This window comes from Alligator mississippiensis, chromosome 4 (assembly GCF_030867095.1).
Source record: "Alligator mississippiensis isolate rAllMis1 chromosome 4, rAllMis1, whole genome shotgun sequence".
NCBI classification, from domain to species: Eukaryota; Metazoa; Chordata; order Crocodylia; family Alligatoridae; genus Alligator; species Alligator mississippiensis.
The window spans coordinates 88806077-88832217 of record NC_081827.1 but is presented as its reverse complement, the minus strand read 5'-3'; the positions used below and the strand labels follow the sequence as shown (position 1 = coordinate 88832217).

Sequence of the window (26141 nt, the reverse complement as noted above, 5' to 3'; positions counted from 1 at the left end):
TGCTTAACAGAACAGCAGGACATAACAGAAACCTGGGGTATAGCGAAGGGAGCCTGTTTCCCTTTTACAGAAGCCAGGCCCTCCCAGATTACCACTCCCCTCCATAGATTTGTATCATCACAGCAGAGGAGGGGCTAGAGAGAAACAGGAGCCAGGCTTTATACCAGGAAAAGGGGAGGGTGTCAGAAGGGAGAAGAGTAGAGAAGGACAGACAAATAAAAACTGAGAGAGAAAGCAACAGAAAAGGAATGAGTGAAAGAAAGTGAGATAATAGAGGGGAGGCAGACAAGCAAAGGAGGAAGCAGCAAAGAGTACAAGGTGAAGGGGGGGGGAAAGGAAAGAGATCATGGAGCGTCTTTTCCGGCTTTGGTCCCAGCTTGCGTCCTACTGGAGCAGTTTACTCACACTGGGCTTCTCCCTCACAGTCTTTGCTCTGCTATTTGTTTTCATAAAGCGTAGTAGAAGCTGGAGTCGCTACCCACCTGGGCCAACCTCTTTGCCGTTCCTTGGGACCATCCTGCAGGTCAATTTCTACAACCCTCACCTCTCCTTCAACCAGGTAAATGCTAGTGGGGCTGCTGCCTTTCCCAGAGAGAAGCTGGTCCTGGTTTGGGAATCCTAGAAAGGTTATTTCCCATGCACAAATCTTTGTCAACACAGTAATATGATCTCTGTAGGGGGGAGGGTTCAACATTGCCCCATTAGTCCTGAAACCTTATTTGGGGCTGCAGTTGCTTCAGTCCAGAGGGCGACGTTCTACTCCAAAGTCCAGACTAACGTTTAACTAAGATCTGTGTGCACAGGAGCAGAGACTGTGTTTGTGTGTATGTGGACATGCATACCCCTACTCACAGCCTATTTCAATTCTTTGTGTAGTTTTTTTGGGAGATGCAATATAAACCAAGCCTGACTTTTTTTATATCCCTCATGCAAAAGTCAGGATAGAAGTGCATCTCATAGACTAACTGAATCAGAGGTGCATAAGTGCTTATGAGCAAGAGCTCACTTTGGTTGATCTTTCATATTATACTGTCAAAATGCTGCAGGATTCTGCCCCTAAGATGGCTGGTGAAGAAGTACCATCTCTGTAGCACTTTGAGATCCCTTGGGATGAAAAGGGTTAGAGCACTGATTCTCAACCAGGATGCCACCACGGGGTCTTTTGAGGTCCTTTCAGGTGTGTTATGGGGTGCAACACTGCTAGGTATGCCAACATAATTCACAAGATAAACCCAGAGATTTCAGAGGAATCCATAGTCTTTAGAACATTCTGACCTGCTGTGGTCTTGTTGAGCTCTTTGCAACAGAAAAAAATCCTGTATTATTTTTCCATAGTCAAAAAAATAGTGAAAACTAAGTGCTGGCATTTTCCAAGGAGTTCCTTGAGTTTAAGGCTGGGTGCCTTGAGCCTGAAAAAGTTGAGAATTCAGGGCTAAAGAAAGCTTACTGTATAGGAAAACTTTTTTCCCTGGACAGATGTTTCTGATTTGGAGATTTGGCTGTTGAATAGCATAATCTGTAAACTAGCCTTATAGTACTGGAAGCATTTGGAAGTCTCAGCAAAGTTGAAACAGTTGGGGGCTCCATCTATACAGCTTTAAATATCTTGCTTGCTGTAGCCAGAATATCCACAGCTCTAGCAACATTAATTATTCAGCAAGTGTACACTTCCATTTTTCTTTTAAGGAAAATATGTTGCATCTTAAAGCAAATACATCTTGCTTTGTCTTGTGGTTGAACCTGCAAACTCTACAGGCCCTGTTCTAGTTTGGCACCATTGCAGTCATGTTTCCAAGTGGAGAAATTGACCTTGGATCATGGATTTTTTTGCCAGAGAGTAGGAAAAGCCATTTGTGTTTCACGATCAAATCAGATTATAACAATCCTTGTCACTGAAGTGTTGACTAGAGACTGCTTTTAAGAGCACTTTTTTAGTTGGACCATCCTACTTTCTTTTTTGGCCCCATTTCTGTGTCATAAGCAGAAATGAAAACAGCTCCTATTACTTGGAGAAAAGCAGGAAGTAGAAATAGAAATGGCATTTTATCCTATCACCCTGCCACCTCTTTTTAAGTATATTCCTGAGGGCTTTATCCAGTCGTTAATGACTGGCAATGAGGTTTTCACCAGTTCACCTGTGGGCTGGCACCCCTGTCTATAAGCTTAGCTATGGGAGGAGGTCAATGTTCAGTAAGCTAGGGTGGGAATTTGCAGTGCTCGCTACTCTGAACTAACTCCCTGTGTGGACCCTCTTAGTGCATGAAAAGTATGAGGCAGTGCAGTAAGATACCTTTAATAGGTCTCACATGTAGTCCATGCAGGGAGTTACTGTGGAGTAGCTAGCTCTGTATATTCACCTCTGACTTTTGTAGACAGGCCCAAATTGGTTCCTTGATGTTCAGAGACTACATTACATTACCTATTTTTAGACCCATTTCCTTACTCCAGCACCCATAAAATGATTCCCCTTATCACCTTTCAAATGTTTGCAGGCAGTGGTTCTGTTTCCATAGCTTGGATATTTGGTCAGTTGACACAGCTCATTTAATCTTTCATCATTCCTTGGCTTGTCTATTTTTTTTTTTAAATCTTTGATTACTCTTTGAATTCAGTCCTAGTTAAACAATACCTATCTGCTACAGAGGTGAGCACTTGGCGTTACCACAGAGGTAGCTGTGTCATCGCCTTCCAGAGGTGGGTCATCGTCCCCTTGTTCAGTGATACCACTCTGGTGAGGCAGGAGTGCTGTTCCTTAACAGCTAGGCAGCTATGGGAGTAGATGGCATAGAAAATGGGTGGTGGTAAATTGTGGGTTTGTATTTTCCGTGCTCGTACCCAGAGAATGGATTTATTCCCCCTGCCCACAATACTTTGGTCCCAGAGGAGTGTACCCCTTTCACACTTATATTTACAACCCTCAATTTCCTGGATAAGAGCTGAGAAATCCTGGTACCATTGGAATGAAACAAAGTAGCCAGAAGCTAGTGAAGCCAAACACAGCAAGTTCATTTTAATACATGGGTGGTGGAACCCTCTTCTCATCTGATGATGATCAGCTACATAGTAACTGCTGTACCACCCCTTTCTAACAGCTGGAAGGCGTGGACAGGGTGTCTCTGTGCCCTGCTTCCTCCAGTTGCTGTGATGACCCTTGGGGGCCATTGGTATCTAATGCAATTTTGAATTTTGAGCTGCCAGGGTAATCTCACTTCTAGGTCAAGGTTACTCAACCCCTGGGCCACAGAGCCATAGCATCCATGCCACAGGATTCCCTGTGAGTCGGGAAATTTGGTTGTGGAGGTCATTCATACTGCCACCCCTCCCCCACTGTCAGTCCCAATCCCCCCACAGCCATATCAGGGCCCATATTGGGGCTGGACCACACCACTTCACCCCATGCAACTGGATTGAGATTGGGCCATGCCCCCTGCCCCCTTCACATGGCTGAATCAGGCCCTGCCATGCCTCAGATTAGGCCCATCGGCTGGATCCAGCCTGCAGATGTGGGTGCTGCCCATCTGGCCCACAAGTCAAAAATGTTGAGCACCCCTGTTCTAGGGAAATGGAACTGGATTGGCGCACAGCCGAGCCAGGATCAGGGTAGCTGGTGGATAAAAAGGGCTTTGCAACTCAGCAGGTAATATGCACCAAACAATCTTTGGGTGCATCCAACTCCACAGAGCCATTCAGGTCCTGGCCTGAAATTCTAGACCTAAGGTCCAGGACCTTCTTGCTTTCTTTCTAGCTATAGGATCCTCCTTTTTACAATGATGTTCTGGTTTAAGTACCTAATCAACATTAACACTTGGAATCACAACTGGTAATAGCTTCCTTTGGTCTAAAGACCATTGCCTTCTGCTCTGGTGTTCATAGGAGAACTGTATCACATTTTAAATTCCTCCTTATATCTAGAGGTGAGCCATCTCACTGTATATTTAGCAATAAAAGGCCAACCACATCAGTGAAGGTGGAAAAGAAACTGCTCCCCTCCTACTCCCCGGATCCATGCTGTGACAGGATTATGAACCTTGTGCAAACAATTTCTCATAATGGAAACACATAACTCCAGGTTAACTAGCTACTCAGGTCACCTGTGTCTGAGCTGTTCCATGGGCCATCTTTGAAGATGCCAGAGGAGTCCTAACTTCTTGTACTCATTCAAAATCACAAGGGTGTTTTTGAGATTGCTGGCCAAATTTTACCTTGGGTGTAGTTTTGTTCTGCTAACTTAAATTCTTCTAAATTACACTTTCAGCTAATAATGGTGGGTTTTTTCCATTGCCTGTGAAAGGTGCTGTGGTAAGTTGCCATGAGTTGTTGCTCTGCAGAAATATTTGTATCATTAGTTGATCACTAAAGTTCTTTGTGATAAAGATAATTTGTGATAATTTTACAGATTCACAGAAGTTTAGGACTGGAAGGGACCTTATGAGTTCATTCAAGATCCTCCAAAACTCTTAGATACATTTTAGCATCACACTCTAAAAAAAACAAAGCACGTCCTGGTTTTCAGCCATAGAAATCAACAGCTTTTCTTTTTTCTTTTTCTCTTGACAGCTGAGTAAGAAGTTTGGGAATGTTTTTAGTCTTCAGTACTTCTGGACTAACGTGGTGGTGTTGAACGGGTACGAGGCAGTGAAGGATGCACTGGTCCAGAAAGCAGAGGACTTTGCTGACCGACCCTATTTTCCTAGATATGAGCACCTAGGTTATAACAAGTGCTGTGAAGGCAAGTGCCATGAAAACTAACATCAGTTTCTGACAGTAGTTCAGAGATGACGGGCTTGTAAATTGGAGGGGAATTGGGCAGTATACTGCATTCTTTTCTTGTCCCTTTACTTACGCTTCTTGTGCTGGAACCTGACTCTACCACTGCCTCTCATAGTTTCCTCCCCTTCTCTTGGCTTTAGTGAGCAGTTTGGAGTGTTACTGGGTATAATAGGAAGTGGCTGTTCTGTAATGTTAAGTAAGATTTTCAGGGTTACTTGTACCCCTTGTCACCCATAATCAGAACTGGTGGATTTCTATTTCATTCATGTTTCTCATGTTCTGTATGTTGCTTTGTCAGTTTGTAAAGAAATATATATTTTACAAGGAATCTCCTGGAACTGACAGTGAATATGTGGGAGAGTAGAAAGAAATACAGTCTGAAAGGGAGGCTTGTTAGTCTGGTACCATCTTGGATTATCACAAATTCCTTCCATAACATCCTTCCACAATATAAAATTGGAGCTGAGAAACCTTTAGTCACAACTTGTCAAAGAAACAGAGAGGAGAAGGTTTGGAGGGTACCTCCAGAGGTCATCTAGTCCAAACTTTTGACTGAGAGAAACATCCTTTCCCTCTCCCACACTCTAGCCAAGGCAAAAGTGTTTCCTACAATACCGTCTCCAGCGGTTCTATCCAACAGTTTAATCCTTAGGAAATGTTTTCTGACCTGAGGCTCATACCCTCCAATCTGGTATACTGGCAAAACGCCATTGATCACATCAATGTATATAAGTTGAGGAAATGACCCCAGATTTTTTTCCAAGTTGTATTACATGTCATTGCTTCCAGGTACACTTTGTGCCTTTCAGATTAATTCCTCCTCTTAACCAGCTACACAGGGGAAGGTTGAAACCATAAGTCCCTTTCATTTGTCAAGCTATGCATATTCTTCTGCTTTCACCTTTCCTCCCAAGCCAGTTCTCTAAGCCCAATTTTGTTACTTGTCAGTGAATTTTGTCTGATATAGTTCATAGAGCTCCTTATATATCCTGCTAAATAATTGTCTTTCAGGGTTAATAATCTCAAGGTATGGTCCTGCCTGGAGAGAACAAAGGAGATTTGCACTCTCCACCTTGAAGAACTTTGGGATGGGAAAGAAATCCTTGGAGAACCAGATTTCTCAAGAAGCTGGATTTCTGTGCTCTGCATTCAGCTGTAAAGAAGGTTTGTCTCATCCAGGGAGATGGGGAATTGGATTTAGATAAGTCATGTATAAGGAAATAATTTCGGAAGGAAGGCATACTAATTTCTGTATGTTGCCTTCTATCCATAAAGATATTAGAGTGCTTTGGGGACCAAAAAGATAATGATCACGCACTTAGCACTATCACGTAGCCCAGGGGCGATGTGTAGGGGGTGCACATGCACCCCCTGTGGTGCCTGTGGGCAGTCACCGCTCGCCGCTGACACTGCCGGTGGCATCTGTGGGTGGTCTGTGATCCCTGCTGGCTGCCGCTGCCAGCAGCGGCTGCAGGTGGTCGCTGACCCTTGGTCAGCACCTGCCTGCCCCCCCCCCCCCCCCCCGGCCACTGCCAGCGGCATCTGCGGGAGCTCCCCCACTTACGCCGCCATGCTCCCACCACCGCTGTGCCCCCCAACCACTGGGGGCACGTGTCATTCATGATGTAGCCAGCTGTCCCAGGGGAGCGGGGGCACTGGGAGACCCTCGCGGCGGCCAAGGGGTCTGCTTACCTCCCGCAGGGCCGGAGGAGCCGAAGAAACTCCACGCGCTGGCGGTGCCGGCGCGGGTCGTCAGCCAGGCATTTATCAAGCTGCGGCTGAGCAGCAGGGGTGGGGTAGACCGCTGGTAGTGGCCGGGGGGGACTGAGCCAAGAGAGGACGAGACGAGGATGGGTTGGAGGCCAAGATAGGAAGACCTAAGGTGGCGTATGGCCGGGGTGTAGGGGAGGACGGAGCCCCGAGAGTACCCGCGAAGAAGCACGCCGGCACCGGGGGATACCCAAGGGAAGACCCCCCCACTGAAAGAGTCATCAAAGTTGTGGCAGGCGAGTTCTGGGGTCCCCCTTTATACTAGACGGGGTAAACCCTGGGGCATACCAACGAAGCCCGGGTGCGCAAGATCTAGGGTCCGGGCAAAGGCGGCGCGTGAACTCCTGATTGAACGGAGACAGGTACAAAGTGGTGCATTGGCCGGGAACATGGAGGACCCAGACATGGTGGCCTATGCCAGTGCCCAACCCGTGCCGGTGTCAGCGCTTGAGGCTTTGGGACAAAACCTGCAAGCCCTCACCCAAATTGTGGGCACTCAGCAGCAGATGTTGGGCCAACAGCAGGAATGGTTCAGGCAGGGCCAGGCGTCTTTTAGGATGCCAAAAATGACGAAGGACGATGACCCCGAAGCGTACATAGAGGCCTTCGAGCGTCACGCCTTAATGACTAGCCTTCCCCAGGAGCACTGGGCCGGCCAGTTGGGATCCCTAGTGGTCGGGGTGGCACAGGCGGCCTACCGGGCCATCCCGAGAGAGGAGACCCGGGACTACGAACGGGTCAAGCAAGCCATACTCTATCGGCTGGAGCTCAGCCCAGATTATTACCGACACCTGTTCTGGGCTAAGAAGAGGCCCGACGAGAGGCGTCCCCGGGTGCTACTACAGTTATTGCGGGACCTCCTTGACAAATGGGTGAGCCTGGTGGGGTCTGACCGCCAAGACTTGGTGGATCAGGTCGTCCTGGAGCAATTCCAGATTGACCTAGATGAGAGGATGCAGCGCTGGGTGCAGCAACACGCCCCGTGGGATTGCGAGGAGGCGTTGAAGCTGGCGGAAGCCTACGTGGCTGCAGAAGCGAGTTGCCCGAAGGAACCGGAGGGCAGGGAACAGCTGCAGGCAGACCTGGATAGGCTGGACAAGTGGGCAGAAAACAACAGGATGCAGTTCAACAAGGAGAAATGCAAAGTGCTGCACCTAGGGAGGAAAAATGTCCAGCACACCTACAGCCTAGGGAATGACCTGCTGGGTGGCACAGAGGTGGAAAGGGATCTTGGAGTCCTAGTGGACTCCAAGTTGAACATGAGCCGGCAGTGTGACGAAGCCATCAGAAAAGCCAATGGCACTTTATCGTGCATCAGCACATGCATGACAAATAGGTCCAGGGAGGTGATACTTCCCCTCTATAGGGCGTTGGTCAGACCGCAGTTGGAGTACTGCGTGCAATTCTGGGCGCCACACTTCAAGACGGATGCGGATAATCTGGAGAGGGTACAGCGAAGGGCAACTCGTATGGTCAAGGGCCTGCAGACCAAGCCCTACGAGGAGAGACTAGAGAAACTGGACCTTTTCAGCCTCCGCAAGAGAAGGTTGAGAGGCGATCTTGTGGCTGCCTATAAGTTCATCACGGGGGCACAGAAGGGAATTGGTGAGGATTTATTCACCAAGGCGCCCCCGGGGGTTACAAGAAACAATGGCCACAAGCTAGCAGAGAGCAGATTTAGACTGGACATTAGGAAGAACTTCTTCACAGTTCGAGTGGCCAAGGTCTGGAACGGGCTCCCAAGGGAGGTGGTGCTCTCCCCTACCCTGGGGGTCTTCAAGAGGAGGTTAGACGAGTATCTAGCTGGGGTCATCTAGACCCAGTACTCTTTCCTGCTTATGCAGGGGGTCGGACTTGATGATCTATTGAGGTCCCTTCCGACCCTAACATCTATGAATCTATGAACAGAGAAACCAGAAGCCAGCATCACTGCCACCAAGAGAGGCTGAACGGCGGCCGGCCCCTATCCGGGGGGCAGGCAGAGATGTAGTGTGTTTCCGCTGTGGGCAGAGGGGGCATCTCTCGCGAGAATGCCCCACGCAACCCGCTGCACAATGGGTCCCAGCTAGCCAACCCAGAGGTTTCCTTGACCGGCACCGCGGCACAGCAGTGGGAGAACCTATGGATTGCAGCTACGCTAGCTGTGAGGGGAACGCAACATGGAGCCGCCCAACCGTCAAGGCCTGGGTAGACGGCCGACCTATACGGGCCACTCTGGACTCAGGGTGCGCCCAATCGATGGTGAGGGCCGAGGTGGTCCAGCGCTGAGAAGGAAGGGAGGCCCCTCCAGTGACAGTGGCCTGCCTCCATGGGGAGACCGAGCGCGTGACGCGACAATGGATACAGCTGCGCGTGATGGAGCACCAAGGGGAGCTACTCGTAGGGGTGGTGCCGAAGCTAGCATGCGACATGCTACTAGGCCGGGATTGGACACCCCTCTACAACATACTGGAGCGAGTGAGGGATGTGGAGCTAGCCCGTAAAAAGATGGGGGCCAGCGAAGGGTGGCTAGGCAAGGAAGAAGCAGATCCGACCAACATGGAGGGCTCCATAAACATCGACCTAAACCGTATCGCCAGTAGCCGACAGTTCCGGGAGGCACAGAGCGATGACCCGGAACTCGAAACCCACTGGAGACGAGCCCAGGAGGACCAAGGCGAGGCCGCGTCACCCAGAGGAGAGCAAGCCCAATACGAGGTAAGGAACCACCTCCTCTATCACGTACCAGGGCCCAGGCGGGAGGGCCCTGCAGAAGCGCAGCTGGTAGTCCTGAGACAGTTCCACCAGGTGGTCTGGCAACTCGCCCATGCGAGCCCAGTGGGGGGCCATTTGGGACAAGATAAAACCCTGGCCAAGGTGGGACGATGGTTCTTTTGGCTTGGGATGGGAGAAGAAGTGGCCCGCCGGTGTGCAGCCTGTCTGGAATGTCAGAAGACCCGAACTGAGCGCCCTGCTAGGGCCCCTTTGCAGCCAATGCCGGTCATGGATACCCCCTTTGCGAGAATAGCCCTAGACATTGTGGGGCCCCTACCCCGCAGTAGTTCCGGCCACCAGTATGTGCTAGTCATGGTGGACTATGCAACAAGGTATCCCGAGGCCGTTCCGTTGCAAACCGCCACGGCTCCCCAGGTAGCGGAAGAACTGATAAAATGGGTCGCAAGAATAGGTGTCCCTGAAGAGATCCTGACTAAACAGGGCCGAAATTTTATGTCCGGTGTCATGAAGGTGGTGTGCCAGACCCTGCAAATACGACAGATACGAACCGCGGTATACCACCCCCAAACCAACGGGCTGGTGGAGCGCTTGAATGGCACCCTGAAGAGGGTATTGAGGCGGTGCATTCAGGGAGATCCACGGAAGTGGAACTTGTTGTTGCCATTGGTCCTGTTCTCTCTCAGAGATACCCCTCAGGACTCCATGAAGTTTTCCCCATTCGAGCTGGTCCTCGGACACCGCCCGAGGGGATGGCTGCAGGTCCTCCGAGAAGAGTGGGAGCGGGACCCTGGGGGGCTGCAGGACCTGGCAGGTTATCGCCAGGCGTTCCAGCAAAGGATAAGAACGGCCCAGAACATAGCTCGTGAGAACCTGAGAGACGCCCAGGCGCGGCAGAAGGAGAGGTACGACAACAACACCAGAGAACGGGTCTTCGAACCTGGGCAACGGGTACTAGTACTACTGCCCACATCCACAAGCCGGTTCCTGACGCAATGGCAAGGCCCCTTTGAGATTCTCCGGCGAGTCGGGCCTGTGGACTACGAAGTGCACCAGCCCGGCCATCACCAAGAGAAGCAAATCTTCCACGTAAATTTACTGCGGGAATGGAAAGAACCAACGGGCTGGGTAACTTTTGTGGAGGCTGAAGGGGAGGATTTGGGGCCCCAAGGGCAGCAACGAGAGGGGACACTCTCCAACGAGGTACAGCAACTAATCGGGGTAGGGGAAGACCTGTCGGAACTACAGAAGCAAGAAACAAGGAAGGTAATTCAGGAATTCCGGGACGTGTTTCGCATAGAGCCGGGGTGGGTCCATGGCGCCATGCATACTATTAAGACGCCTTCCGGGGCTATAGTGAGGGAGAAATGGAGGCCCATTCCACACCACTTGCTAGACGCCATGCGGGAAGAGGTGAACTCCATGCTACAACTGGGAGTGGTGAGACCTTCCCGAAGTCCTTGGAGAAGCCCACTGGTCCCCATACGAAAACCAGACGGGTCACTGAGGCTATGCGTTGACTACAGAAGGTTAAACGCATTGGCCACCTTCGACGCATTCCCCATGCCCCAGGTAGACAAGTTAATAGAGAGGATCGGAGAGGCCCAATATATATCAACGCTGGATTTGGCCAAAGGATACTGGCAAATCCCAGTGGCACTGGCCGACCGGCCAAAGACGGCCTTCGGCATGCCCTGGGGCCTATATGAGTTCGTGAGAATGCCCTTCGGGCTACATGGGGCGGCGGCAACATTCCAGCGGTTAACGGACCGACTGCTGGCCCCACATGCAGAATATGCGGCGGCCTACATCGATGACATTATCATATACTCGCCAACCTGGACGCACCAGAAGCAAGCCCTCCGGGCCGTACTGTCAGAACTAAGGCAGGCCAGGCTTACAGCAAACCCGCGGAAATGCGCCTTAGCAAAAAGGGAGACCAAATACCTGGGATTCCTGGTGGGTAGAGGCACTATCAGGCTCCTGGCCGACAAAGTCAAAACGGTGCGGAATTTCCCAGCCCCTCAAAATTGCCGTCAGCTCCGATCATTCCTGGGGCTGACCAACTATTATCGGAGGTTCGTGCCCCACTTCTCAGAACTGATGGCTCCCTTGACAGAGGCATTAAAGGGGAGGAAAAATGGGGCTGTAAGGTGGACAGAGCACATGGAGCAATGCTTCAGGAAGTTAAAACAGGCCCTCTGAGAGGATGTGATAATGCATACTCCTAAATTCGGGAAAACTTTCGTTTTGCAGACAGACGCCTCCGAAACGGCAGTGGGAGCCGTCCTCACGCAGGAGGAAGAAGGAATAGAAAGACCGATAGCATATGCCAGCTGCAAGTTGACACCGGCAGAAAAAAGGTACGCCACGATAGAAAGGGAATGCCTGGCCATTCGGTGGGCCGTGGACCATTTCCGATATTATTTAATGGGCTGAGAATTCAAGCTAATAATGGACCATGCCCCGCTCCAATGGCTGAGCACGGCCAGGACCGATAATGCCTGGATCACCCGGTGGGCATTGGCCCTACAACCTTACAAGTTCCAAATAGTGTTCAGGCCTGGAAAATCAAACGCCGTGGCGGATTTCCTGTCTAGGTGCAACAGCAGCGACTCAGACGAAGCAATAAAACCACAGATGTACAAGGCAGACAACTCCCCCGGTGTACCCCGGAAAGGTAAAATAGGAACGCCCCAAGGCATCTTGAGGGGGGGGTTGTGTCCCAGGGGAGCAGGGGCACTGGGAGACCCCCGCGGCGGCCAAGGGGTCTGCTTACCTCCCGCAGGGCCAGAGGAGCCGAAGAAACTCCACGCACTGGCGCGGGTCATCAGCTGGGCGTTTATCCGGCTGCGGCTGAGCGGCAGGGGCGGGGCACGCCGGCCAGGACAAACAAAAGGTGGCCCCACCGAGGCAGCAGGGCGGCTGAAGGGAGAGAGCTGTACCACGGAGCCCCAGTGAGCAGGGGATCAGCCGCCACCTGGAGAGTGCAGGACGACGCAGAGAGAAGGCAGAGCCGGCTGCGAGCAGCGCGGCGGAGCACCCGAGAGTGAGACGACGAGGGGAGAAGTCAGCCCCGTAAGTGGGGCAACAGCCAGCAGGGAACCCGACACCCGAGGCGACAGGAGGCGCGACAGCAGCGCCGAGAGTGGGGCCAGCTGCATCCCGCACTACGGAGCTGACGGCGCGGGTAACCGCGGCAGGGACTACTGGAGAAGCAGAGAGGCCATCTGCATCCCAGGGAAGGAGGGACCAGGTCAGTATCCTCACTGGGAGAGGCATACCTGGTCCGAAGACCGCTGGTAGTGGCTGGGGGGGACTGAGCCAAGAGAGGATGAGACTAGGACGGGTTGGAGGCCAGGATAGGAAGACCTAAGGTGGTGTATGGCCGGGGTGTAGGGGAGGACGGAGCCCTGAGAGTACCCGCGAAGAAGCGCGCCGGCACCGGGGGATACCCCAAGGGAAGACCCCCCCCACTGAAAGAGTCATCAAGGTCGTGGCAGGCGAGTTCTGGGGTTCCCCCTTTATACTAGACGGGGTAAACCCTGGGGCATACCAACGAAGCCCGGGTGTGCAAGATCTCGGGTCCGGGCGAAGGCGGTGCGCGAACTCCTGATCGAATGGAGACGGGTACACCAGCTCTGGTCTACGTCCTGGCATTATTTTCACAGAATATCCATTTGGGATTGAAAATGATGTCATAATTTCTTTTTTTTAGGTCACTCTTTTGATCCACTTTTTCTTATAAAGAAGGCAGTTTCCAATGTGATCTACTCTCTTACCTTTGGTGAACGCTTTGACTATGATGATGAGAAATTTCAGAGACTTGTGGAAATCTTTCAACAGGCCATGAAGGAAGAGACTGGATTCTTGCCCCAGGTAAACCAGCAAGGATAATTTACTCAGTGAGAAGCTACTAATGATTGAGCAACCAGACATGTTCTATTAATCCTTTGTCTCGCTCACTTTGGCATTCTAGCTCCTTAATGAAGTGCCTTTTTTGCTACGCATCCCTGGAGTGCCACAAAAGGTGTTTCAATACCAAAGGGCCTCCATGAGCTTAGTGGATGAGATTTTGAACAAGCACAAAGAGACCTGGGAGTCTACCCATATCAAAGACTTTACTGATGCATTTCTACAAGAGGTGGAGAAGGTAGGAAACCAACAGGACCTCTTTGAATGTATAGTTTTGTGCTTGGTGAATACACTAGTAAAGGAACAATCTCTATTGGTTCCTTTCATATATAAAGCAACTCATATGCTCTTGTATATGAAGCAATCTGCAAATGTTACAAGCAACGTTGTATAGTGAATAACTCATTTCTCTTTTGATGTTCACTTATCACTAGTACATGGATCAAGTGGCTCAAGTCTGAATAACAAAGTAATATGGTAGGATGCCAACCTACTCTTTTCTTTAATATGAACTTGCAGAATGTATATTTCAGAGGTTCTGGTATACAGACTAGATTCCACCTGGAGAACCTCTGTGATTGCATTAATGCTGAGAAGGTAGTGATTGTTGTGCATCTGAGACTCTTAGCTTAGTGAGTTCATGCTCAGAAATCACTTGGAGGATGTGCTGGTACTAGGAGATTCCATTTTGTACTGAAGATTTCATACAGTATCCAGTGAAGTTGGTGAAAAGAACCCCCATTAATTCCAGTGGATGCTGTATCTCATCCTTAGCTCTCTCACTTGTGGAACAGCACTGATGTAAACCAACTAGGTACATAATAGGTTTTATCTTTTTTATATAAGTCCCAGGAGAAATGCTAACTATAGGTTGCTGACTATACCTAGTTGGAAAAACACTCCATGCCAAAAATCCAATCAATCCATTTTTAGATCTGTTTAGCCATAGCTCTGAAACCTCAATGATTCCAAAGCAGCTGAGAGAAACTAAGGGTAGACAATGGGAGGAAACAACAAGGAGAGCTAAGGCATGGCAAGAAGTAGTAGAGCCCCTGAGGTACACATGTGCAAAACCCCCATTTGTGGATCTGTACAAAACAGGCACAGGTGTTGATACAGGCTATAGATATACATGTCTAGCAGTGGCCTTGGGGACCTGTGGCTTGTATTATTGCAGACCATTTGGGGTGTGGTCTCTAGCCACTTAGAAGCTGAACAGCCCTGTCTTACCTTATTGACACTTTCTGAAGATCATTGGAAAACTGTTTTTCAGAGGCTTCTGGTTCAAAGGCCTCTTCCATTTCCAGTCCTTTGCTTAAATTATAAATGTATGTACTTTGGGGGAAAAAACATTAAAATAGATGGATCTGCTACTACAGCTATGTTCTGTTTCCCTCTGTGAGCCTAGAAGGAAAGTAGGAAGAGAGCTTAGTAAGAAAACATATTCCTTGTGCTTTCTTATGCTTCTTTCCATTTTTGTTTAGGTGCTGAATTATTAGCATTGTGCTGATAAAGTCTAGTTTGGGTTGTCTTAATCTTCTAGTGATTTAAGTGAATTTAATTGCCAAAGCAGTGAATTTGCAGGGCTTCAGTTAGTTAATTGGCCAAGTATTTACCAATTCCCCTGCTTTGTGCAAAGCAGGGACATACTGTATTCCACAGACATTCGGACTTGTTAATACTTGATGCTATCTTAGAGTGTTTAGTACATGCACCCTGCTTTATGACAGAATTTCAGATTCCACAGAGTATGAACAGTCATGTTACCCACTGTAGGCTGTAGAAGCTTGAATTCTACAGCAGCCAGTGGTAGATTTTGCTTTAGTTCAGATGGTAAGAGCCACTATTTTCAGATAGATGGTCCTGAATGTAATCCTGGATATCAACTTGGAGATCCATGTTGCCTGGGTATGGGGGATAACTGATGACCTTCAGAAATACATAACTATAGAGTTACTACTGTGTATTTATTGTATGCGTGCAACCGCTTGTATTTCAGTCAGCTTTGCTAAAACCATGAATGACATGTGCCCCCCAGTGGCTGGGGAGGCACGACTGCTCTGGCAGTGGCGGGAGCACAGCAGTGGTGAGCGAGGAACTCCCCCAGACGCCACCAGCACTGTCAGCGGCAGGGGGAGAGGTGGCGAGCGCCAACCAGGGGTCAGTGACCATTTGCAGGCACCACTGACAGTGTTAGCAGCATCCAGCAGGGATTGCTGACTGCCCGCAGATGCTGCTGGTGGTGTTGGCGGCGGGGTGGCGAGCAGCAACTGCCCACAGGTGCCGCCTACAGTGTTAGCGGTGCCTTTTTGCAGGGGGTGCACCGCCACGCTCAGGGGGTGAATGTGCACCCATGTGCACCCCTTATGTGTCGCCCCTGGCTAAAACCTTGATTTGCCAGTCTGAGAAAATGAATCAGTCTCTTAGCTAGAACTATGATTTTCTGCCTCAAACAAAACTTTTTGGCTGGATCTCACTCTTCTTTGTTCCTTTCAGACCAAGGAGGGTGTGGAGACCAGTTTCACTTATGAAAACCTTCGTTTAGTAGCTGTTGACCTGTTTTCAGCTGGCACTGAGACCTCCACCACCACTCTGTGCTGGGCAGTGTTATACATGCTTCTCCACCCTGAGGTTCAGAGTAAGTGAGAAGCAGGGGGTGGGAGATGTGGTTTGTTTCCTCTGCTCCGTGCCTTCCATGGAGAAGTTCTCGATATCTGCTTCACTGTGCTGTAGAAAGGTGAAGCAACAGTAGCAATAGTCATAGCAGTGATGGAGAAGGGCTCGAGGGGGGAGAGTCCCACAGATTTTGAAGTGCTGAGATGAGTAGCACAAAGGCACATAACAGGGGAAGAGAAGGGAAAGCTTTAATTTAAAAACTGCAATGTCAAATGCACTTTGGGACTGTCACAGCTCCTTGGTAGCCTTTTCCATTCTAAGGGTCCCTGTGCCTTCCTAAGGCTAAATGCTCATCTGCCTAAATAATCCAATGCTGGAGGCACCTGTGCATTTCGGGCCCAACAGTGTGGATGAGGTGAGAGATCTCCTAGGTACAAGATTGTTCCCTGGGTTTAATTAATAGAGGATGAATATATAAATTGCCCTGAGTAATTGAAGACGAGCATGATTCCCTTCAGCTCCTATTCCCACCGGCAGCTTCTGATTCCTCTTCTACCACTGTCTACAGAAGGTATTTAGGACTCCTCTCTCTCAACCTGTACCAGCATCCCCCTGCATCTCTGGATAAACTCCACCTCCTTAGCAGACCCCTGCCCAAAGTGGTCATCATCTATACCTCTTGCAGCTCACACAAGACTGGACTGTCAGATCAAAACATTAATTAGTATTAGTAGTAGCAGTATATATTACATAAAAATTATTCCCAACGGTTTCAGTTCAGTCTTGTTCCCCATAAGTGCTAGGTACTGCACAAAGAGAGAGACAGTTACTGGCCCAGAATATGAAGTCAAGAGGAAGTCCATACCCTCCTGCTCCTCTAGGGTTGATGCTCACCATTAGATACCTTATACCTTGCCCACGTAAAACGTCCTTTTCCAGGGAAAGTCCATGAGGAAATTGATAAAGTGATTGGCAGGGATCGGTCACCCAACATGCTGGACCAAGCAAATATGCCTTACACCAATGCTGTGATCCATGAAATACAGCGTTATGGGGATATTCTTCCCATTGGACTGCCTCACATGACATACCAGGACACTGAGCTTCAAGGATTCTTCATTCCTAAGGTTTGTGTGGCCAGATGGAGAAGGCAGACTTCCTTTCCCTTTTCAGTTTGATGTCCTGTTGCTCCAGGTAGTCCGTATGGGAATCTCTCCAAAGTTCTGTGAAGAGTGAGGTGTGGTATTGGGCCCTGAATCACATGGTCAGTAGCTAGTTATAAAATGTGCAGCTCTAAAATGGTTTGAAGCTAACACAGGCCCATATTGGAGGCGGAGGTAAGTGAGGTGCACAGGTTGCCTGGAATAGGCTGCAGAAACTCCCCAGGTCACCAGTTGAAATCCAGGATGGCAATAGCTATTTAGAGGCCACTGGATATCTCAGTTCTGGTCTAAGTGGCAACATCTGGCACTAATTGTGCTCCTTTGCTGGCAGCCTTGCTAGAGATGCCAAGATTGTGAAATACTACCTTCCCAGTCTGGCCTTAAAATTAGTTCCTTTAGCTCAGGTCTATAGCCTGAGACTGGGGAGAGATCATGATTTTCCCCACAGTCAAATGAGAATCAGCATTGTTTGGGTTGGTGAATTAGGACTGTTTCTGTAGTGCTAAAATCAATCTCACAGCATGCTTTGGAGGTGCTGGGGAATGCAGATAGTTTTCACAACGTGCCTCTCAGTAGACCATGATAAAAATGCTCTTCATATGATGACGTTAGGTAGGACTCGAACCACAAGGGCATCTGGTTTTAAAGTTTCATAGCAAACGTCACGGCCTAGAAAGCATCCTGTTTCCCTGCACTATTAGGGGCATCAGAAGTGTTCTCTGCCTCCTTCTGAAGACTGGACAGTGGCCACTACTGGAGATGGGATACTGAATATCCTAAATGAACGTGGGAGAGTTCCTGGCTCTGTGGCTGCTGTTTCAGAAGCTCTGGCCTCCCACTGTTGTTCCAAAGGTGAAAGGAGCTCAGGCTGTGTCCTTTGGCTGCTCAGAGAGACCTGCACAGTCTTCTTCCAGCTCTGGTGCTGGGCTTGTATGGACTCTGGAAAGTGGTTTGCAGTGGCCCTATCCTGTAATGAATGCGCTGCTCTTCCTTGTTACAGCAGAATGATGTTTTGGGGGCTCCTGTCCCATGGAGCCACAGGGGAGGTGGTTGGTTGAGAGCCTCTGGTAATTGAGAATCGGAGGCAGGAGGTGGGCTACTGAATACAGAGGGACGTCACTCTGCTCTGGGGTGGCATATCTTGTGTCCTTACATATCTCTTCCGTTTGTGGGCTGCCTAGGATACGGTCATCATCACCAACTTGTCCTCTGTGTTGAAGGATGAAACCTTTTGGGAGAAGCCACACCAGTTTTACCCAGAGCACTTCCTGGATGCAGATGGGCAGTTTGTGAAGCGAGAGGCCTTTCTGCCTTTCTCTGCAGGTAAGTCCATGGGTTGGAACAGCTGGAAGAGACCATCCAGTGGTCTGTCACTGGACCAGGGGAACAATCTGCCTCTTCTTCTGCCAGTGCCAGCAAGTGGGCATCTTGTTTGTCCATCTGCCTTGGTTCCCTCCCAAAATATGGGCAACTTGCCTGGAGCAGGGCTTGGCAACCTTTTGGCAACTGGGCTGCTACTTATGACCCAGCCCCTGCCATGGGCTGTGGCATGCAGCCAGCTCTTCCTGCTGCAGAGAGGAGTAAGGGGTCCTGTCAAAGGTAAAGGCCTGACACGTGTCTGATTTGGCAGATTCTCACCTGTGGCCATGTTACAGGAGAGTTTACACTGTCTGGGTACAAGGGTGACATAAGTGTTATCCTTTAAGTTATAAGCCAAATTCATTTGTTTTATTTAATAGGTTTTATTTTAGTCCTTGAATAACTGCTTGAGCACACAGACTCATCTCCTTTGTGCTTTCTGTTGGTGCCTGCCTCTCACTGCCAGGTTCCTAGCTTTGCCTTCTCTGGTTGCTCACACAAGAAAATGAGCTCTTTGGTTGCTGACTTCAAAGAAATTGGTTCAAGGATGGAATTGCATTTTATTTGGAGACGGCCTGCTTCTCTGAGTCTTTTTTGGAGCAGCCTCACCAAAAAAACCTCCCCTGACAAAGTCCTGTGTTCATGCTTTCCTCTGCATCTTCTGGTACCAAAGGAAAGGGAATGTTAAGCAATCCACAGAGGCATTTCACCCAAATCCCTCTGTACACAGTCTGGGAACAGGAAGTGTGTATGTGGACAGATTCTCTACTTCACTCCAATCTGTGGTCATGCCATGAGGAAGCTCCCCTTTCAGTGTCTCATAACTTACAGTTGCTTTGCCATACTCTTTCACCAACACCACCTTCCTCTTCTTTTCCTCACTCCCTCTCTCCTAGGTCGCCGTATGTGTCTGGGAGAGCAGCTGGCCAGGATGGAGCTCTTCCTCTTCTTCACCAGCCTCCTGCAGTGTTTCACTTTCCAGGTCCCTGAGGACCAACCCAGGCCTCGAGAGGATGGGTCTTTTGCCATCACACATTTCCCACATCCCTACCAGATCCAGGCTATCCTAAGATGAATGCAGATGTCTGCCGAGTTCTCCTCGGATGCTTCAAGAGTGTTTAGTATATGCTTAATTCTTTGAGAACATCTCTTCAGAGCTTATTAACTGCATTTGAATCCAGGGCTGAAACAGTTTCAATGATGGGCTATGGGATGTGATTCTGTAAACACATGCTATTTGTCTGTTATCACCACATAGGTTCCTGTCACATTTAAGTGCATAAAACCAGGATGATTTCCCCCCTGAGACAAGGTTCACTGTCACATTTGCTAGTACACCTCACCTCTGCTTGTATGTGCAGCAGATCAGGACATTTGTTAAATAAACGGACTGTCTTCTGCTGATGCAAACTGACTTCGAGGTAGCTGTGCCCATGCTTGCCACCAGTATGGAATTAACAGACGAGTATGTCTTTGGTTCTTTCTCACCTGAAGAGATCACACTTGCATGATATGGTCCCAACATCACCCATGTTTCCTGAATATATGCAACATGTAGGGCCTTGCTGCTGTTCTGATTAGGTTCTGGCACTTTCAGAAACATAGGGCATGGGGTAGCCTATAATAGACCGTAAGCTGCTTAACAGCAATACGTTATAACATTTGCTCAACCAGAGTTTGGGTAAGAGAGGAAGAGGCAAAGTATATAAAGGCTAGGGACGGACATTCAAAAAGCCTGAGCCTGGATTGATTCAATCTTTGCAGGTTAGTCTAACCTGGCGAGGCTAAATCAGTTTGTAACCACACAGACATCCCAGACATGCAGACACATGCCTGCAGTGGCTTAGGCTAGAAACCAGGTGGGCACTAGAGAAGCCCTCCCTTCCCCTCAACAGAACTGAGCTATAGGAGAGGCATGGCCCCAGTAGGATGCTCTGATTAGCCCAGCAGGGAATTGATAACAGTGTTTATCACCCCTAACTCAGTGTTTATTACCCCATTAAGAAAACAACAGGGGGACTTTACCAACTATCTGTTGTTTCTGCCTTTGTTCCATCTGCCACCGCACGGACTGTAGCCAGCATGTGGTCTGCTAGCTAATACACAGACACCTCTCAGAAAGGCAGAGGGGAGGGGGAAATTCAAGGTTAGCAGGGAGTGAGGGGGGAGCAGCCTGCAGTCTCTGCCAGAGCTGCAGCCAGGGAGCAGAGGGGAGGGGCCAGTTCTGCTGTGGAGCAGAGAGCCCCATCCAGCCCAGAGAGCATGCTGGGATGCTGGGGGAAGCTGGTTTATCTTAAACCAGAAAGGGGTCTGAGACAGACATTGCATAAACTGGTTTGAGCCAAATCAGTTACGTCTGATACTACAGTCAACCAGGTTTATCTCAAACCGATTTCAGCCATTTTCAAGCTGATTTATGTTCACTGAGCATCTGTTCTGTTACAGGTTTAAACCAGTTTCTGATCACTTAAACTGGCTTATGTGTAATGTCTGTTCCTAGCTGAACAGGCAAGAAAATGTTATACATGACAAGAGTTCAGAAGGCAAGAGGAAAGACAAGGTAAGATAGTTATCTTTGGGTCACAAGTCATTTAGTGTTTTTATACCAGGTGGATCTGGTTTAGTGCAGATGCAGCTTTTATGGATAATTAAACATAGGTATTTCTTCTTGAAAATAAGCAAGATATGCCCAATAATCACATTTGATAGAGTTTATATTAATATTCATGATGAAATAACCTGCGAGGAACATTTCTATATTTTCTAACTTTATTTAGCAAGCTTTTGAAGCTGGCCCAGGTAATTGAGGATCAAAATCCAGCTTCACCTTAGAATCTTTGCTCGTCAGCTTTGATACATGGTTCTTGCTGAATGGCCCATCTGCAGATGAACCAAGATAAGCACATCTCTGACATTTTTAGTCTCTAAATATAGGTAAGAAGATCTTTACAGAAGACACCACTGAAAGGAAAACTGTGATGGTGAATGTGATGAAGGTGCAACAAAGGTATCTGAGACTGTGAAGAAAAATTTTACCATATTTTCTTGCATACCATGTTCCCCCAGATAAGACATGCACCTTGTTTTTGGGGAGGCACAATGGAGAGAGAGATTTTTCCAGCATTATGGCTGCATAGAGCAGGGACAGATAAATCTTCATCTTGCCTTCCATTTCCTGCTTTACCAAAAGCTGTTCAAGACTGGCTCTCTTCCAAGACAGCACTGTTCCCCCTGAAGTCACAGAGCAAGGCTGATTCTGACTTGTGGCACCTTGCTATACTCACCACACCTTATTACACCCTAACTGCTGCTAAGATTGGTCCCTATTGATGGATCTATGATTTTGAAAAGAGTTAAAATATTCTGCAAGGCTGTGAAATAGGTGGAGAGAGAGCAGGAGTAGCTAAAAGATGGGAAAATTGCCAGAAGAAAGGTTAGGAGCAAGGTATCCCAATGCAATGGAAGAATGGGAAGTTTAACAGGAGACCAGCCTGGCTAGACAGCAGTCTTTTCAATCAGTTGAAATGCAAAAAGGAATCTATGCCACATGAAATCTCAGTCCTATTACTAGGGAAAAGTATTAGTGTTGCATGGTCACGCAAGGAGAAAATTAGGAAGGCCAGAGCACAATTTGAGATGCAAACAGCAAAGGACATAAGGCAAAACAAGAGAAGGACTCAATAAGTATGTCAAAAGTAAGAGGAAGACCAAAGAGACCATTTATCCCTTTTGGTATGATGAAGGTAACCTTAGTTACAGATGATGCAAAGAAGCCTAAAGTTATGTGTTGTTTTTTTTTACTTCAGGCTTCACAAATAGGGTCAGCTACCAGTGACAAGCACTTTTGGCAGCAAAGATAGGAAAGAAGATAAACAGCCTGGAATGTGGAAGAACAGGTTAGGAATTACTTAGGGAAGCTAGGTGCTTTCAAGGTGGCAGGGGTGGATGGGGGTGCACCCTAGAGTACTGAAGGAACTTGCTGAGGTAATTTTGAAGCCATTTGCTACTCTTGGAGCTTGTGAGAGTCCTGGATAATTGGAAAAGGGCAACTATAATGCCCATCTTTAAGGAAGAGAAGAAGGAAGTTCTGGGAAATTACAGACAAGCCTGACCTGACCTCAACACCTAGAGAAATCGTGGAACAGGTCCTCAAGGAATCTATTTCAAAGCATCTAGAGGAGACCAAGGTGATCAAGAGCATCCATCATGGATTCATCAAGAGCAAGTCATGCCTGTTCCATTTGATTTCCTTCTATGGTAATGTGACAAATTTGCAGATGACACCAAGTTGGGTGGAACTGCAGACACTCCGGAGGGTAGGGCTAGGGTCCAGAATTACCTGGATAGACTGGAAAAATGGTTTGCAATTAACTAAATGAAATTCAACAGAGATAAGTGCGAAGTTCTACACATTGGATAGAATAATTGCATGCATAATTAAAGGCTAGGGAACAACTGGCTAGGCTGTGATACTGAAGAGAAGGATTTATTGGGTTGTAGTACAGTATAAGCTGAATATGAGCCAACAGTGTGCCAAGAGCATACTGAGCAGTGTTAACAGGAGCATTGCTTGCAAATCAAAGGAAGTGACTTGTGCTCTACAATGAAAGTGCCAGTGAGGCCTCACTTGGAGTACTCCATCCAATTTTGGCCCCACACTTTAAGAAGGATGTGGAGAGTTTGGAAAGAGTCTAGCATAGAGCAACAAAAATGATTAGAGGCCTGGGAAGCAGGCTAGGACAGGCTGAAAGAACTAGTGTTATTTAGTTTGGAGAAGAGAAGGCTGAAGAGGGGTTTGATAATAGTCTTCAAATAGCTGAAGGGTGGTTACAGAGAGCAGGGAGATAGACTATTCACTGTGGCAAACTGCAGCAGAGGAAATGTAGATTCGAGACCAGGAAGAACTTTCTGACTATGAGGGTGATTAAGCATTGGAACAGGCTATTCAGAGAAGCTGTGGAATATCCATCCCTAGAAATTTTCAAAAGTAGGTTGTACAGACCCTGGGCTAAGATGATTAACCAGGGATGATCCTGCCTTGAACAACGGGCTGGACATGAGGTCCCTTCCAGCTCTACTTTCCTATGATCTCCCAGGCTATAGAGAGGACCAAAGCCCTTTCAACTCCCTTCAGGTAGTGAGGAACAGGTGGAATATATTTGGTGTGCTGAACATCAGGGTAGGTATAGTTTAAAAGGAAAGAGGTATTCCAAATGTGAAGATGATCTAGAGGGGGTGGGAACCAAACAATAAGGTCAGGTAGAGCCAAACATTTTCCTTCACCAACTGCCACCCCTTGCAACATTCAAGTGTGCTTCAGTGTAATGAAGTGTAGGTTACCTAATTGTTTTAGTTGTTCATGCATACTTTGCAGGCTGTCTATTTAATCCTCATTTCTTCGTAAACAATATGGTCAGTTGCAAGATCTGCTTCTGCTCCTTCAGCAACTTTTTCCAGTCCTTTCCTATTTGTAAATTGTTGGTGGTAGTACTGGGTGGAGGCCCCTTTAAGGCAGTGGGCCTGCCCACTCCTGGCTCTTCCCTTTTTGGATTGTATAAGAAGGGAGTCAGGAAGAAATTTGGTAGTTGTAGCCTGGCCACCAAAGAAGTTAGAGTGCCTGAGTTAGTTAGTTAGAGCAACCTGGGGCTGCAGAGCATGGAGAAATGCCTGAGAGCAGATCAGCCAGAAAGCCAGGGGCTGCAGAGTATGGTGGAGGCACAGTCATGCAGCTGGCAAGCAAAATCACAAAGGTAATATTGGTAAGAGTCCTACTTCTACTATTACTACTGGTTTGCAGTCAGTGATTGCTCATGACTTACAGTGCTAGCAACTGGGGTTAGATCCCAAGACTGCCTGTCCCCTAATGGCAGTGCTGTAACCATTAGGCTTCACAGTCAGGCTGGCTTCCTTGGTCTTCTCTTGGCCCCATGACTGCTGCATTTGATCTGGTTTCAGGAGGTGGAGTGTGCCATCCCCCCACCAGCTCTATAGCTTGGTAGTTAGGGCCCTCTCCTGGGAAGTGAGAGATGTGGATTATTCTAAAAAATCAACCAAATCCAATGAATGCATAAGTTGAATGGACTGTGCATGTATCATTGCCATCCAAAGTGACTAAAAATGCCCTTGTCAGATGTATAACCAGGATATGGCTAGTCAGAGCTTGACCCCAGAGGGTCACAACCCTGGGGATTAGCAGGAGAGAAGGTCAGGAAGCAAAGGTCCCAACTAGAGCCATGGGATTAGGAGGAGGTGCGGTAGGAGGCCAAGGTCCATAAGTCCCCAGGACACAGGTGGTCACCCTGAGTAGAGTCATGAGCTGGGGCTACGGCAGGGTCAGGAACAGAATCCAGGGTTACAACATGGTGTCACTCTCCAGGAGGTGTGGAGCAGACAGCTATAGATATACAGGACTGGGATGTGGGCAATTGCCCAACTAAACCAGCATCTGGGGGCTGACTGACAAAAGTCTGGGATGGAGTCAGGAGAACAAGTGTGTGGGTTGGGGATCAAGAAGCCAGCAGTCTGGAGCATAAGGGGTTAGGAACTGGAAAAGCAGTCTGGAGCACAGGGGTCCAGGCTGAGGTCTGGAACAAGGAGTCAGCAGACAGGAACTGATGGGCAGGAATAAAGATGAAGTCAGGGAGCCAGCAGGCAGAACCCAGGGAACAAGAAGGTACAAACCAGGAAACAAAAGAACAAGGAGTTAACAACCCAGAGCTAGACAGAGGTAGGCATGCCCAGTGATGGATTCAGATGGTACCTCAGTGTGGTCACAATGGGAGCAACACCAGACAACACTTACTGAAGTTCTGAAGCAGGTAAGAATCCCATCGCCTCTCCTTTCAACACCCCCTCCCTTCCCCTTTGTGCTCAGTGATTATGTACCCTTCCTTCCCATTCCTCCCTCCCCCTCTGCTCACTGCTGCTGCTGTCTCCAACTAACCCAAGGGGCGGTGGGGTTCAGATCTTCTCTTGCCCTGCTCCAGATGGGCTGCACTCAGCTTGGGATAGCAGTAGTGACAGTGTTCCCTGACAGCTTGGGAGCAGGCACAGGGACAGGGGAACCCATCTTTTGCTGCCCTCAGCCAAGCCTGGCTCCCTATGCAGTTACTTCCCGCAGTCCCTGCTGGAGTGGGGCAGAGGTGGCCTGGACAGTGGCAGCAGACAGGGTCTCCATGTACCCAGATGCGTAAGTAGAGAGGGTGAAAGGAGAAATGGCAGGGCAGGGGAGGAGAGATGCTGCTGCACATGAAGGGGAAGGGAGAGGATGCTGAGTTTGACGGGGGTGAGATTCTTACTTGGTTCAGGGCCTTAAAATAAGTCCCTGGCTGCTGCTCCTGGGGCATGATATGGCTACTTCTGGTGTGGAGAGAGGTTGGGAGAAGGGTCCAACCACCCTTACAGCCCTGGTCACTGTTCCCACACTTCCTTTTAAAAACCATGAATCCACTTACAGCCACATGCATACAGGTGGGGGAGGGGGGACAGCAGGAAGCAGTTTGGCAACTAGTAGCCAAGACCACTAGCTAGTGGCAATTTAACTTGCCCAGGTTTCTGACACCCTCCAGCTTGGCATAGAGGGGCTGTGCAGCACTCTTTTAAAAATAACCCTGTGGGACTGCAGCCAGGTACTGCCCATGGCAGCTGTTGATGCTCCCTCTCCCCTCTAGCAGCAAGAGGAGGCAGCTGTCTGACTCAGATGTAGCTGTGAAGAGGAGGCAGAGGGAAGAGATGCAGAGCATGGAGCAGAAGCCAAAATCTGCTGTGATGCAGGAGCAGGTGGAGAAGGAATGTGAGCAGGAGGCTAGATCAACTGGTAGAAGCTTGCTGTGGATC

General features: G+C 48.8%; 2 protein-coding genes across 3 annotated transcripts; both read left to right on the top strand.

Annotated features, from left to right (window-relative positions):
- The first annotated feature begins 168 nt into the window (after positions 1 to 168).
- On the top strand, positions 169 to 19719 carry LOC102569264 (cytochrome P450 2D14). Of its 2 annotated transcripts, none has more exons than XM_019480951.2 (9): positions 169 to 559; positions 4558 to 4729; positions 5782 to 5934; positions 12971 to 13131; positions 13232 to 13405; positions 15664 to 15805; positions 16723 to 16910; positions 18167 to 18269; positions 19202 to 19719. In XM_019480951.2, the coding sequence occupies exons 1-9, from the start codon at positions 347 to 349 to the stop codon at positions 19378 to 19380; spliced, it is 1485 nt and encodes a 494-aa protein (XP_019336496.1). In that variant the 5' UTR covers positions 169 to 346; the 3' UTR covers positions 19381 to 19719. The 2 variants fall into 2 exon arrangements, with proteins under 2 accessions (XP_019336496.1, XP_019336495.1); XM_019480950.1 differs by having other exon boundaries at positions 171 to 559; positions 18128 to 18269.
- LOC132243291 (uncharacterized) lies at positions 8881 to 12949 on the top strand. Its single transcript, XM_059726223.1, has 2 exons — positions 8881 to 11615; positions 11853 to 12949. The coding sequence occupies exon 1, from the start codon at positions 8896 to 8898 to the stop codon at positions 11455 to 11457; it is 2562 nt and encodes an 853-aa protein (XP_059582206.1). The 5' UTR covers positions 8881 to 8895; the 3' UTR covers positions 11458 to 11615; positions 11853 to 12949.
- Positions 19720 to 26141: the final 6422 nt, after the last annotated feature.